Below are 16456 nucleotides of genomic sequence, written 5' to 3'. Positions count from 1 at the left end.
AGTATAAATATTTTGATGTTAATTGCACAATATTTATGGAAGATAAAAATAAAAAATATTAAATAAATAATTGAAATGTGAGAGTAAAAAATATATTGAATAAAAAAATTTAATTTAGAGTGATATGTTACTGAACTAGATAGGAATACTAAATAAATCTAACTTTACTATTTTATACACTTTTCAAAAAGCCAATTTACCATTTTATACAATTTAAATAGAAAAATATTTTTTCCTATTTAATAAATCTATTTTTTTTCTTTTTAATAAAGAGTAAAGTATTATTTTTGTCCTCAACTTTTGGAGTAAGTCCTAAAGTTGTCGCTAACGTTTCAATCGTCGTATTTAAATTCCTAACGTTTTAAAATTGACTCAATATTGTCCTGCAGTTAGAGAACAGTTAACAGAATTGACGGCGGCAGCGACAAAATTGAGACGATTTTAAAACGTTAAGAACTTAAATAGGATGAAAACGTTAGGGACAAAAATGATACATAAAAATAAAATTTTATTTTATTCTTTAATAATATCAATTTTTTCTGTACATAGTATTCAATTATTTTTTAATCATATATAAGTAAATTACACTTAATCACATTACTTTCATTCAAAATAATTTTATTTTTTTATAATTTTACACTTAAAGTAATGTAATTTTTTTATAAATAAATAAATTTTATACTTTCATTCTAAATAAATAATGTAATGTAATTAGAATGAAAGTGTAAAATTATAAAAAAAAATTATAAGTAATGTGATTAAGTAATGAAAGTAAAATTATATTATTTAAAATAAGAGTGTAAAATTTATTTATTTATAAAAAAATTATATTATTTTAAATGTAAAATTATAAAAAAATAAATTTATTTAGAATGAAAGTAATGTGATTAAATGTAATTTATTTAGATGTGATTAAAAAATAATTAAATACTATGTAAAAAACAAGATATTATTGAAGGATAAAATTAAAATTTATTTTTATATATCGTTTTTGTCCCCAATGATTTCATCCTATTTAAGTCCCTGACGTTTTAAAATCGTCTCAATTTTGTCCCGCCGTTAATTCTGATCCCTAATGGCAGAACAACATTGAATCAATTTTAAAATATTAAGGACTTAATTAGGATAATTGAAACGTGAGGGAAAACTTTAGACTTATCCAAATGTTGGGGACAAAAACGATACTTTACTCTTTAATAAATCTAAAAATACTATATTTAATTTTTTAAAAAATAAATTAAACTTTTTATTAATTAAAAGAAAAAGTTTTTTTTTTTTTTCGAATGGCCAATCCAAAACCGACCCTTCCCTTAGATTTTTTTGAAGGCAATTTCAAGTCCCTGGGACCGGAGTTGAGTGAATTGGTATATGAATTGCGAAAAGCTCAGCAATTTAAGCATGGATAAGAAGAAGAGGCTGAAGCACACGGTGAACAAAGCAAAAGAGCAATCCACCATGGAGAAGAAGACGATGAATGACAAGAGCAATAGCATTCACGACATCCTCCCTCTTGACCTGATTCACATAATCCTATTGCGGGTGCCGATCAGACATTTCGCTCGCCTCAGGTGCGTTTTCAACCTCTGGTACTCTCTAATTTCTGATCCTGACTTTGCGGAATTTCATTTTCACCACTCTTCCGCTGCCAACAAGATATGCTTCTTAATAGAAAACCCCACTATGGCTTACTTGGTTTACTTATATGACAATAATGCATCACAAAAAAAAGGTGTGTCCCCCTTTCGAGAAGAAACCACCTTATGAATTTGCTGTCGTGGGATCCTGCAGAGGCTTTATTCTCTTGGATCGACCTCCACTTTTTCTTGTGGCATGGAACCCACTGACTGGATTCAACAAAAGAATATCCTATTCTCATGTTGTTCCATATAAGTACTTTGACTTTAGGTTTAAATACGGTTGGCGTCTACATGGATTTGGTTATGATGCATCACAGGATGATTACTGAGTTGTTGTAGCTTGGAGCGATTCTGAAAGTCAAGAAGATCACTTGGAATGCTTGTCCATGAGAACCAATTCATGGATTAATCTTGACGCTGTACTTCCTAATCCCTTTGGGTTTTTATCACGGTCATTCTCGTAGGTTGTTCTTTAATGGCGCTATTCATTGGGTGTCTTCCTATCTTAAAGATTTCAGGGATGCTATTCTTTACTTTGATCTACAAGAAAGGACTTTCTCAATGATATCTGCCCCAGAACAACTGGGAACGAGTTCATACCCCTATCCAGGTCACGGTCTCACCCTACTAGGAGGCTGCCTAGCCTTGTATCTGATAGCTGTAACACTGAGATATAGGTGATGAAAGAATATAAAGTGCACTCATCTTGGACTCTCTATCAGATTCCTTGCAAAGTCTTTCTGCCATTGGGCTTATCCAGTAATGGTGATATTATTGGAAGAGATTATGATAAACTAGAGTACTTCATATACAATGTTAGAGGAGACCTGCTCAAGGATTTTAGAAATCTTTGTTGTCCGTTCCCATCTGTGGAACCGTTACTGTGCATATGGAGAATGTTGAGTTAAGAAATTAACTAAATTAATTAGTGATGAAAAACATTATTTTTGGGCAAATAAATAATTAGTGTTGATTAATTATAATTGCATATTACTAATTATTTATAAAATTGCTGCAGGCCAAAATCTGAATTACAGCCTAAATGGAATGGAAAATAAAACAAGGCTAATGGGTTAATGAAATAAACAAAGCCCAAAAGGAATCAAAGTTGAGAAATCAAAACGGGCCAAGCAAATGGATACCCAATCCAAGCCCGAATTGATTTCAACTCCCTCCATCTTGTTCTTACCAAAGCAACGTTCCTCTCCTCTCTAATCAAGTCAAATCAAGACTTCAGAAAAGAAAAAAAGAGAAAGGGAGAAAAAGCTTCCTCCATAAGCTAGTAACCAAAGAAGTAAGAGAGAGAAAGTTGAAACTTGAAGCACAGAAGTTAAAGCAGAAAATCTAGTCCAAATCAAGCTTAGGTTAAAGGTAATCCATCTCATCTTGCTTGCATCGAATCTTCTTCCCTTCTTTCCAATTCTCTGCTCTATCCGAAAATGGCATTCAAGGGAAAGTTGTTCTCTGCCCTATTCTGCTTCACATCTACGGTTACAAGTGATACTTGGAAACCAAGTAGTCTTTCAATGGCTAAGATCAAGTTGACCATGAGAAGATTTCTATGGTTACTGATTTAAGGCTTTCGGTCAAGATGAAGGAGTCAGAAGCAAAGTTTCTACTCTAAGGATTAAGGTGAAAAAGTGAATCTGTGGGTTGGTAAAGCTCAAGGCTCAAGGTGTTGACCTTGGAAGAAGAACCCAGCAACATGCAAGGAGATAAAAGAAGCTGGCTATTCATTCAGAAAGCAAGGAGAGAAAACCAGAGTGTGAGAACAGTGTTCTGTAAAAAAGTTCCTCTACTTGGATAATGCTTTCTTTCAAAGAAGCATTCGGCCAATACTGAAGAACTGCATCTGAGGTTTGCGAATCTGGTTTTGCACATAACAAAGAGGCTGCTGATGAAGTCAATCTCCTTCATGTTTTACTGATTGTAATGTACTTTTCTAAGTTTATCTTTCTGTAATTTCTTGTGAGAAAAAGCATTGTGAGAAAGCTTAAGAAAAAAAGCCATGAGTGGAAAAAGGCTGAGAGATACACTTGAGAGAAAAGCCTAGAGTTATTTTCTGATTTCTTTAGGTATGTTTATGTCTTGTATCTTGTACATGTGAGGTATCCCTTTCTTAGTTGAGTTAGCACTAAAAGTGAATAGTTAGGTATTAGCATAGCCAATGTCAAGTTAGGTTAGAACTTGAGTGTGAAAGGATTTGGTCAATCCTGTGAAATTGGTGTATGTAATACTGTTAACTATAGTGAAATTCTTCCATAGTTGTGGAGGAGACTGGATGTAGGTTGCATAGCACAAGGCAACCGAACTAGGATACATGCTGGTGTTAGCTTTTTCTTCTTTGCCATGTTCTGTTTTCTGATATTCATGAGACAAAAATAATTTGTCTCATAAATTTTCACTATTGAGTTCAAACAGAATCAGAATTGTAATTTTATTTAAAAAGGGTCATAACAGCAACTAAAAGGAAGGCATAGATTCAACCCCCCATTTTCTAAGCCTACCACAACCTTCAGAGAGTCTCTTGCCACTCCCTAGTGACATTAAGAATAAGGATAACTAGAAGAAAATGAAAAAGAACAGTATGTAAACTATTCTCCTATGCTTTGCACCAAGCTATTCCCGTTATTTTTCATTGCATTGTGATTAATGAAAATGTAATGATTAATATGCATTTCGCATTAAGTTCCAATCAAATTTGACTTTTGTCTATGGATGGGGAAATTTGAATTTATCAATGTTTAGGAAATCATTGATCATTATCTTGCTTCCTAAAGCCTAATCTTGTGGTGAGGGGTTGTAACTTCTAAGATATTTCTTTTTTCATGTGTAATGTAGTAGTGATCTTTTTTGTAGCCCATCAGAATCAGAAAGATGTCAAACAAGGAAAGAGAATTTGGAGAGATTGACTGAACAACCGAGACACTTAATTCTATTGTAAATAAAGGGTAGGATTGGCAAGTTGAAGTGGAAGAAGTTTCTAGAGAATTTTATTTTATTTTCCGTTTGCTTTTAAAGTATGATTTTCCTTCCAACAATGAATGTGAAAAACTGGAACATTTGAAAGTGCAAATTGAATTTCCTCTAGATAAATCCAATATCTTTTTCGTATTAAATGTAATAATAGAATCTCTTATATGAGTTTATCTAATATGTGCCCTTCCTTAGAGCCCATGTTAAAGTTACTAATTAAGAAAGTTATTATAGAATAATGTAACCTATATCCTAAAGGGACACATGTTAGCTAAACCCCTCTTATATTATCTGCCTTATCTTTATTCAATATTTCCTTGGTTACATTATCATGTTTACACAAAATATCACACATCAGTATGAGATTTAACATGTAAACTAATTGTTAATTCGTCAGTTCAGTTTGGTCTTTAGTAGCAAGTATTTCATTATTTTGTTTGTTGGGATTACAGTTGGTATATTCGTGTTTGCCACTTGAATCCTTCATTGTTCATATAGCATGTGCTCGCAAGTCTTTCTTTTATGGTAGGTTAAGTGAACCACGTTAAGTTTCTTATTTTTTACCTTTTTTTTTTTGTTGTATCTGGTAATGAAACCCTGTAGCATGTTGATACAATTGCCATAGTGGAGTAAATTTTACAATTTTACTTATGGCTTTCAGCTTGATTTTATTCACGTACTTCCTAGTTTTAGGATTAGCTTTTAGATATATTTTTAAGCTGGGATATGGACAGTGAGAACAGTCTTGTGTTTCTGTGCCCTGTTTTTCTTAGACCTCTATAAAAATATCATAGCAAATGAAGACTTAACTTGCTAGCTTCCATTTTCTTTTAACCCCCTTTCTGGATGTGTAATAAAACATGGAAGCTCTTGCACTCTGAAAAAAAGGGGATGGCTGAGATTCATGAGTAGAACTAGATACAAATAAATGTTTTAGACCGAAATGTTAAATATACCTTTCTTAATAGTAGAGATAGTTTTATATTTGATTCTTCAATTTTCTTCTTGGCCATTTAAGATTATATGGATCAAGAGCATGGAGCTATCATTGTTATATCTAGTTTAAGGGCTCCATATTTGATTCTTCAATTTTCTTCTTTTTTTTTTTCTTCTATGCGTTGATGGTTGTTGGAAACAATGTAATAGGTCGTGCATTGTATACACAGAATGTCACACTTTAGTATGAGATTTAGCATGTGAACTCCACTTATAAAATTGTGAATGTATCGATTTGTCAATTCAGATTTCTGAATGATTTGCTATTTGACAAGAGTGTGCTGTATTGGCTCCATGAAGTTCCATTTTCTGCACATAAGTAGTATATAAATATAACCATCTTGAGTATAAGTTAAGCAAAAGTGGATTGTTATTCAGGGTTGAGGGTTCTATTTTCTGATATGAAAGTCAAGCATGTTATTTGGATGATTAAGAGCTATGTATGAGGTGATAAATGCTGAAATGTTACATAATAATAATATTTTAGATTTTTCTGCGTCAGCATTATTGATGCCTACCCGAGGCCATTTTGCGAACTATTTCTACTTAAATATCATAAAACTAGTCTTACATTGTTATTAAATAAATAAATAAATAAAAGTTAGTTTTAAAATATTCAGGTGCTTGGCCTTTGAAATTTACATTATATCTATATTGGGAAAAAAAAGGTCGAGAAATCAACTTGCATTTTAAAATGGCAACTAAATATGATGACTGGATATGTTGGAGTATCAAATATAACTAACCAGGGAATTTGTTGAAGACTTTAAGTATCAAGAACTCAGGTCTAATGGTAGAGTAAATGCTATAGTGCACTTCTTAGCTTGTTGATAAAGATTGTATTTTTAACTACAATTTTCTTTTTCTCTTTTTATAATTTAGTAAAGTTGGTCTCTGAAACAAAGAACCTACAAAGTTACACGAACTTAAATAGGAAAACATAGTACATCACAACACTTCAAAACAAAAAACATACCCACCGCTACCACCACCATGGCTTGTAAGTGACAACACTATTTTGGTGGCCAATCCACTATGTGCACTTGGCCTGTCTGCTTCTTTAAAACCACAAACTTGTTCTTGATGAGCTTGCTATCTATTTTCTTCATCATCATCCTCATCTTATTCTTCCTCTGATGAAATATCTTAGAAATGAAAAAATTGTTTTTGATCAGATTTGTATCTAGTCAGTTACTAAAGATTGTTATTTTATATCCTTACTTCAACCTGGTACACTTAAATTAATATTCTAAAGAAATTATCAATCGAAGACAGATAGATCAGACTAGAGTAACTACTAACTAGCAATATATTCAGGATATGCATAATGCAAACTCAAGACAGAATTGAATAGAAATAAAGCAACAATAAACCGCTTCAAAAGAATGATATATAACAACTAATTAAAAAATTCACTTGGTCTTAATCAGGCTAAAATTTTTAGATATGGATAATTTTAATGTGAAATACGATAATATTTGTTCATTTTAATTGACGTTTTGTAGAAAAAAATATTTTTTAAATATAAAAAGATAAAACGTCACTAATGTTTTGTAAAAAAAAAAAAATATTTTTTAATTATATAAGAAGAAAATGTCACTAACGTTTTGTAAATACTCATAACATTTAGATCATTTTTAAAGACTTCACCACTCATAATCCAATATAAAAAATAAAAATTCTCTTAATCACTATAATGGTGATTTATCGTATTAAAAAATAAATTATGTTTACTACATCACATCAGAGTGTCATATATCAAAAGAAGGGTCAAATTCAATGGTAAAAAAAGATATAAATTTCTACTAGATATGCAATAGACTGACAAATAATAACTAATAAGGCAGCTGTGGGTTTAGAAAGGGGAAAAAAACTTACCATATAATCCACTTATCTGGGACTTCGCTTACGATGAGCTTACAACCATCCTTGGGCTTAGCACGTTCCCTGAGGCTTTCTCTCAATTTTGGATTTGGGTTCACCACACGCACATCTTGCAAGTTAGTCAAGGACCACAGTTGCTCTGGAAGCTTATCCAAGTCATCACAGTCTTTGATGAACAGATGTTGGAGAGATGGCATTGCACCTTTCTCTAATATCCAACTTTTGAAACTTATGTCTGTCAAATGAAGCACTTCAAGATTTGGGAAGCTTCCAGCGGCAAGGCAAAGAGATTTGCCCTTGACCTTCCCCGAGCATGCTTTCAGAACACGGAGGCTGGTAAGGTGTCCTAGAGTATTCAAGCAACTGTAGTTGATGACAGCAAGTGTAAAATTGGCTGACCTTAACCCTATGTTTATCTTGGCAATATTAGAAGGAAATTCATGTGCTTTTGATGGCAATTGCGTAAAGCCCTCAAGTTTTAGTTTTTCTAGATTTTTCAGGTGATGCAAGCCTTTTAGCTCATGCTTCCAACATTTTAAACCCAATTTTCTCAGCTTGGGGAATCTTCCATTAACAATGGAGGATATTTTCGTTCGTTCTTCAACAATCAAATATTGGAGAGTTTGGAGATTTGGCAAACAGTCTTCTCCTGACGTCTCAGGTGGAACGATCTTACTCCTCATGCGTAATATTCCTTCAAGATGTCTCAATTTCTTGAGCCTCCATATTCCATGCGGAATGTTATAAACAACATCATTTGTGTCAAGAATTAGAGTTTCTAGATTCGGAAGGGTGCAGATTGGATCAAGGTGATTCTTTGTTGGAGAGTGCACAACTCGATAGAGTCTCAAGTATCTTAAATGGATGATCATACTCAAATCCTGGGTAGTTAATGATAAAGCATAACCATATCTAAATTCCAAAATGCGAGCTGAATTGAAACTCATTAGATCAAGTCCCTCTGGAAAGTAGCGACCGGAGAAGCACATTAAAGAACGGATGCAGGAGTGATCACACTGCTTAAATGAATCCCGGTTGGTATTTCGAAGGGAAAACCTACAAGATTTGACATTGTCAAGGGATGGAATGTCTTTTCCAGTGCAGATCTCTATACCTTTTTCAGCTCTATTCTCTGATATGCAAAGATCAAGGAGAAGGTCATGAATCCAGCAACTTTTGACCCCTCCGTCACTCTTTCTTTTCACCACCATCACCAAACTACGATCCACCAGCTCATTCAAGTACTCTTCAGCAATATCTTCTACTTCTAGACCATCTGATATTCCTATTTTTGGCGGTTGTATTAACCCTTCAGCAATCCATAATTGTTTCAATCGTTTCACAGGAATTTCATAATCTTCGGGATACACTCCCAAAAATAAAAAACAAGACTTCAATCTTTTAGGCAAGCTGTCATAACTGAGCTTTAACACATTTGTTACTCTGCCATCATCCTTGTCAACATACCAAAGGACGTTGCGCATGATTCTCGTCCACTCAACTGGAAGTCTCCTCTTCTTAGCAACAACTCCCGCTAAGGTTATAATAGCAAGTGGTAAACCTCGACATTTTTCGACCATTAATCTACCCATATGTTCTAAAACAGAAGGACACTCTCTTCTCTTAAACACCTTCTTGCAGAATAATTTCCAGCTTTCATCTTTATCTAGCAATGGAGGGTAGTAAGATTTTGATCCTGTATAGTTTGCCACACCATCATTACGGCTAGTTATCAATATTGCACTGCCATTATTGTTCTCCGGAAATAAGCAATCTACCTCATCCCAAACTTCAGGTTCCCATAGGTCATCAAGCACTATTAAATACTTCTTGTTCTCTAAGAACTTTTGGACCTTGCTCTTTTGATCATCCTCGCTTATGTCTTCGCCTTTAATGGACTCGGATAACCCACAACCTTTTAGAAGGCTTTGAAGAAGCTCCTTGGCTTTGTAGTCCTTAGAAACGGTAACCCACACACAACAAGGGAACAACTTCTTCACCTCATTATTGTTGTAAATCTTTTTAGCGAGAGTAGTCTTACCCAAACCACCCATGCCTATTATGGAGATAACATCAACACATGAGTCATTTTCCTTCAACTGCTTAGTTACATCGTTGAAGATATTCACAAATCCCACCATATCTTCCTCGACTACCTCATCTTGCTTTTGATGATTTGACCCGAGAGCTTCCATTCTATCAAATTCACCTTCATTAATGCAATATTTCTCAATCTTGAATCCATCTAACACTTGATTATTTAGAAAATTGGCATCTCTTGTTGTTATAACAATTCTACTACCAGGACAAAACCAATCACCTCCTCCTGCCAATGAATCCAATTGTTCGGTATTATCAACATCGTCAAGAACCAGAAGGACTCTTTTATTGCGGAGACTTTGTTTTATATCAGAAGATCCTTTTAATGTACTTCCTAGCATAGGTTTTTTATGCACACCCATCTCATACAAAAGTGCTACTTGGAGGTTTTCTAGGCCATCAACACCTCTTGATTTTTCAGAGACTTTATCAAGAAAACTCGCAGCTTCAAATTGATGCTGGAACTTGTTAAACAACTCTCCAACAAATGTGGTCTTGTTACCATCTCCATAAATGACCAACATGCAAATGGTATTATGAGATTTGATATTCCAAAGTGATTCCACCGCTTCAAAGTGAGAATCAAAACCAATTGGATGCTTAATATATAGTGGTTCAGGAGGAAGCTTTGCCGAGACCTCTTCAACAATACTCTTGATAATCTCACTTTCATAGCTGCAAGAAATACCTCTTCAAGATGTACTCATTTTATATAAAGAACTATATACATACAACAACAATAAATGAAACAAAGTTGCTATAAATGCTCAAAATCTTGTAATGAAGCTGTGAAAATAGAAGCTAACGATATAACAATGAGGAGACTTCATGAACTAAAGGTTACTCACCGATTCACTTTACAGTGCTTTCCGCTTAGATTGCTAACTTCATACAAAGCCAACCTCCATGCTTGTACCCTGTGCGAGTCTTTGCCATATCTGCTTTCATGCTGCTTCATGTCTTGGTCATATTGATTCTTCTGATGCCTTACATCTGATGGATCCACATGGTAAAAAATTGGGAAAACTGGTCGTTTTGATCCTTTGTTAGAGCACTCCATGATTTGGACAAGTTCATCCAAGCACCATGCTGAAGAGGCGTAGTTCTGACACAGCACAGCAATGGACATCCTGGATCTTTTAATGGCTTCAAGAAGAGTATCTCTGATTCTATCACCAACTCTAAGATTCTCATCATCTCTAAAGGTAGTGATTCCTTTATTGGTCAAAGCGGTGTAGAGAGTATCCGTGAATCCACATCTTGTGGAGCCTCTAAAGCTCAGAAAAACATCGTATATGAATTGTGAGGAGCAGGATTCTGCATCATGATCCGCCATGATAATATGATAATAGTCCTTGCAGAGTTTCACATCTGTGAGAATTAAAATGGGTAACAACTACAAGCAATTAGGTATAAAGTGAATAAACCAAGTAATGCATCAACTATAATTTTGATTTTTCTTCATAGATTGACTTGGTGAGTCAAGCAGGTAAGGTAAAGTACTGCTAGCTGTTAGTCATTAATAGATTGCATTTTTGATGTTTTTCATTTTCATTCATTCATTGTTCTTTAGTTTTTTTGCAAACCAAAGAAAATCGCATTAGGAGATAAAATATAGTAAGTGAAGTAAATCTAAAAATAAAAACAAAAAATAAAGATGGAACTTTGTATAACTCTAGTATAAATAATCTATGGTTTTTCTAAAAATAAATGAATTTAAAATCTTAAAACAAAAAACTATATTTCAATTTGTATTACATTTTAATTGAATATATATATATATAATTGTATACAAATTTTTAAATAGATATTATGCAAAATATTTTTAATATAAAATATTTTAATTTAACATTAATTTACATATTATCTAATCAATTTTTAAATAATATAATATTATTAAAATACACTATATAGTATAAATAATTTACTTCTCTGCCATCACATAGGTTTCATTCTAGTTATCAATTATCACAATAAAAAATATTATGGGCTATCCGAATTTATTATTTTTATCATCATTTAGCCATCAACTCAATTCTTTTACCTTAATAATTTAATAACATACTTTATTCCATATTTTTAAATATTAATAATTAATTAATAACTAAAAATAATAAATTTTAATAATCTTCTAATATTTTTCATCATAATTATTAGAGAAAAGGACAAATAGGTCTCTGACCTTTTGTCTCGCGGACATTTTCGTCCCTGACCATTGAAAAATACTTTTAAGTCCCTGACCTTCACAAAACTTGGATGGATCAGTTCCTCCATCCAAATGCTTCCGTCGGGGACTGATCCGTCCAAATGCCTTCGTCAGAGACTGATCTATCCAAGTTTTATGAATGTCAGGAACTTAAAAGTATTTTTCAATAGTTAGGGACGAAAATATCCGTGGGACAAAAGATCAGAGACCTATTTGTCCTTTTCTCTTATTATTATTACTATTGTGGATATAAATCAATATATCAAGTAAAAATAATAATTAAAAATAAATATTTTAATATTCTAAGATTATTCTCACATTTTTTGTGTCAAGATTATTTTTAGATAAAAGTTATGTAATATTTTTCTATATTTATATTTTTTTGGTGTTTAGTATATCCAAACTAGAGTTAAGGACTATCTATAGATATAAAAATGGTATTATGGCAACTGTTAAATCATATTTCAGAAAAAAATTAAATAAACAACATGAAAATCAATCCACTATTGATGAAAATTTAAGTCATCTAACATTAAATTTGAATGGTTTGAAACCATAGATTATTAATTCTTATAGTTATGATAATTCTTATATACTTAATTAAGGATATATAGTAGAGGTGTTTACTGAAACTACTTAACCACGTTTTGAAAGGACAAGTACTATTCTGCTATTCTTGGCACCACATTATTTCTACTAGGTTTTATTACTTTGTGATTAATGTGTTTTTGTCGATTTTTATCAAATCGATGGTGGTTTGATTCTAATAGTCTTAATGTGAAATTTACTCTTTTTTTATAGGTACCAATTTTTTTAAAAGTGTATCAAAGATCTTCGAATTAGACGAGATTTAGAAGGAAAGACTAAAAAGGCATAAAATAAAGATTTTGAAAAATAGAATTGACTGAAATTGAAATGGTTTGCATTGAATTTAAACAAAGCAGTAAAATGCCTTCGACTGAGTCAAAGGACTTTATTTGACATGGAAATTAAAGATACTGAAATATAAATTGGGCAAAGAAATTAAACATTGCTTTAAAGGTAAATTGAACAGGAAAAGTAAAGTTTGCAGAAACGATAAATGAAAAATAAAGACATACAGAAGGAACCTTACAGAGAATTAACTCGAAACAGACTCAGAAAGCCTCTGGGATATAAGTGTGCGTGAGTAATTTCTGAAACAAAGTTCCAACCCTTGTATCTTTGAGCCTTCTAGTATTTATAGCCATTTTCTTAACCGATCAATTTGAAATGAAACTTCCACGTGTGCGAAAATGTGGATAATTGTTCCCACTCTTTTGCCTGATCATATGACGGTTAGAGAATAGCCTTCGATTTCAAAGTCTTCGATATTCTTTGTCGAATAACTCCTCGATTTGCTAAGTTAATCGAATTCTTACTCAATGTCCCCAAACACGTCTCCTTCAACACCAACTTCTCTCCGTAAGCTCACTTAACAATTCAAGTGATCTCTTTCTTCGAATTCAATTGTTTTTTACTAACAAATTATCCCCTAGGATTAATGTGTTTTGTTTTCAAAATCATTTTTGAAAGACAAAACACTTAATCCTGACTTAATCATTAACGGAAATCACCTTGATTAGTCATAAATGTCATTCACTTTTCTCATTAACTTTTCATCCGTTTGACACGTCTCACACGATTCACAATCTCCCTCTTCCACCACTTCACCTTCTTCAGGAAGTTGTCTCTCTTTTTGAATTCTCCTCTGTAACAACAGTTAAAAGAACAACCCTTCTTCCTTAAATTAAATTTTCTTACCATCATTTCACCTCCCGAATTCTTACTTTCTGAAACTCCAATTTCTTTTTCACCTCTGGACTTTTTTTTATTCTGCAACTGCAATTTCTCATTCCCATTTCTCACTTTGCTTAACAATGGCTTCCCCTTCAACTCGCATTACTGCTCAAGACAAGGGCAAAGACCCTATGGCTCATCAATCAGCTCCCTCTACCTTGCAAATACTCAACCGAATCAACGATGAGATTATTGAAGACCCTCAATCTCAAATCGAAGACCCAAGGATTCTTATCCCCTTTAACATCGGCCAAGAAACTCACTATTTTGTTGGCCATATTTTATCTCTGGAGAAAGCAAACAAACGTCTCCAATTCTTTCCCAATGCATAAGGGGAGGAATTGTTGATTAACCAAAATCTCCTCATATCTCCCTTCATCAATCCCCAAAAACATTTTAGGAATAACCCTAAAATTACTCTTCGAGGGGTCGACTTTAGGACCTGGCATAGGTGTCTTGAGTCGGAGAAGGATGCTGCCTGGAGGCCCTAAGCATCCAAGACCTCTTACAACTCTCCCATTTCACACCCTCAATTCACCCCTGGATGATTGGGGCTGTGGTCAACTTCTGGAACAAGACCACCAACAATTTTTAACTCCACTGTGGAATGATTGGCCTCTCACTCCTTGATGTGGCTGTTAATCTGCTATTACTAGCCTCCCAGTAAACTTTCCCGAATTAACTTCTTATGCACAGCCGAATCGAGAATATAGGATAATCCACAAGACTTGCTACAGCGATTTTATCGCTCAAAACATGGGTCATGAGAATAAACCTGTGACTGATGATGAGCATGTTGCGTTTCTGTTTTATTGGCTGAATGCCATTATCTTCTGCTCTTGAAGTGTCCAAATGCAGAAATTCTTCCTCCCCTGACTGCCCTTTTACATGAGAGATACAAGTTCAATCTGGCCAAGCTACTCTAGGGTCACTTGTTCGAAGAAATTGCTATCTGGTCAATTGTCTTCGAAATAACTCTCGAATTAATGTTGGTGGTCCCCTCTGGCTTCTCCAACTTTGGTTGAATGTTGTTTTTGAGAAGTTCATGCATAAAGATAGGGACAGTTCATCTGGCAAGCAACACGTCGAAGGGTTTCGACTGACCTCCTTTTAACCAAATTTTCCAGACGTCCAATCGACTGAAGATCATATCTGGGCTGTTTTTTCTCTCTTTCATTCCTGTAAAAATTTCAACAATGAAGACCTCAACTTCACTTCCTTTCTTGCGTCGAAACTGTGGTCCCTCATGGCTCGAACGCCTTCTTTTCTCGAATGATGACCAGAAGGATGAGATTGCCAATAAGAACTGGGCAAACATACTTGCTTTTCAGCTTATCCCCATCAGATTGCCTCAATACAAGAAAGAACAATACAAGGCAGTTTTCTATGCTCCTCACTATGACTATATTAAAAGTAGCTTATAAATAGTCACAAAAAAAGTTACTTATAAATAAGTTATTTTGTATTTGGGTTTTTAATTTTAAAAGTGTTTATTTTATAGAAATGTGATAAAAAATAGTAGTATTATGAGAGAAGTCATTTTTTTAAATTTTTTATACGTTCCTAAATAGCTTCTTAGAAAGCTGCAATTTGGTTTTGAAAATTATACCAGACATTAATACTACTACTTTTTAAAAGTTAAAAGCTTAAAAAAACTATTTTTAAAACTTTTCAAATAGACCCTAAATCTATTATGAAAAATAATTTGGATAAAAATAAGTGAGAATAAGAATTGCAAATAATTGAATTAGGAAATAAAAACAATAATATTTATAATTTATAATTTATTATTGATAAACGGTATTTATTATTAATTAATTTAAAATAGAGAAGATTAGCTAGCAATCTAGCATTATAATAAATTTAATTATTATCTAAAATTAGTGAATTAAATAGAAAAATTGAAACCACAAAATTATTTTTGATGTGCTTGCTATCTATTTTGTTCACCTTTTGTTTCTTCTTTCTCTTTGAACCCTAACCTAAAAATTGTTCTTGATCAGATTGTTATCTAGTCAGTTACTAAAGATTTTTATTTTATATTTTTACATTAACATGTTATACTTAAACTAATAGGTAAAAGTCAATGAGTTATAACTCAAATGGTATAATCTTTTCATATTCACTTAAAACGTTACGAATTTAAATTTTCCTATCTTTAATAAAAAAAAAAAACTAATATGTAAAAAAAGCTACCAGACAAATTAAAATAGAATAATTAGTAAGATTTCAGAATATACTTAGACTTGGTTTGGTAAAATTTTTTGAGAGGTACTTGTATTTTTTAAAAGTTCAAGCTTCTCATTTTATATTTGGTAAATCAAAAAAGCTAAAATGGAGATATTTTGAAATCACCTAAGATAGAGCTTTTTAAAATTGGATTCTGCTTTTCAAAATTTAAAAGTCTAATATAAATTCATATGTTAACTAATTTTTAAATTTAATACTTATATTTATGTCTATTATATTATTTTAAATTTTAAAAACTATTTTATTAAATACAATTGTTGTTTTTTTTTGTTTATTAAAAACTATTTTTAATTTAATTTACCAAACATAAATACTATAACTTTTAAAAAATAATCTCTTAATAGTAATCATAACTTGGATGAATTTAGTTGCTCAGCAATATAGGATGCTTTTACTCTTCTTGTGTTTCTTTACTCTTCTTTGCCTTCTTTGTTTTAGACCTCTGAAAAAAATCATAGTAAATGAAGACTTAACTTGTTAGTTTTCATTTTGAAGAATTATTTTGAGACTTAATTCTTTTATACATTTAAAAAAAAACTTTATCATTTTACATAATTTAAATAAAAAAAATAAATTTTGTATATAATAA

The 16456-nt window shown here is 32.5% G+C and overlaps 1 protein-coding gene and 1 long non-coding RNA gene across 2 annotated transcripts; one reads left to right on the top strand and one right to left on the bottom strand.

Annotated features, from left to right (window-relative positions):
• Positions 1-1342: 1342 nt before the first annotated feature.
• On the top strand, positions 1343-3956 carry LOC148569551 (uncharacterized). The gene is made up of 2 exons (XR_015880849.1): positions 1343-1568; positions 2656-3956. It is a non-coding gene; the product is annotated as an uncharacterized LOC148569551 (long non-coding RNA).
• Positions 3957-6433: 2477 nt separating this feature from the next.
• On the bottom strand, positions 6434-11161 carry LOC107635562 (putative late blight resistance protein homolog R1A-3). Its single transcript, XM_016339056.3, has 3 exons — positions 10442-11161; positions 7488-10268; positions 6434-6754 (listed from the first exon to the last, which is right to left on the bottom strand). Coding segments are annotated over exons 1-3 (3270 nt in total). The 5' UTR covers positions 10930-11161; the 3' UTR covers positions 6434-6753.
• Between the last annotated feature and the right edge of the window lie 5295 nt (positions 11162-16456).

The sequence above is a fragment of the Arachis ipaensis genome, chromosome B4, assembly GCF_059453495.1.
Source record: "Arachis ipaensis isolate K30076 ecotype BB chromosome B4, ASM5945349v1, whole genome shotgun sequence".
Lineage (NCBI taxonomy): Eukaryota > Viridiplantae > Streptophyta > Magnoliopsida > Fabales > Fabaceae > Arachis > Arachis ipaensis.
This window is presented reverse-complemented; position numbering and strand designations above follow the sequence as displayed.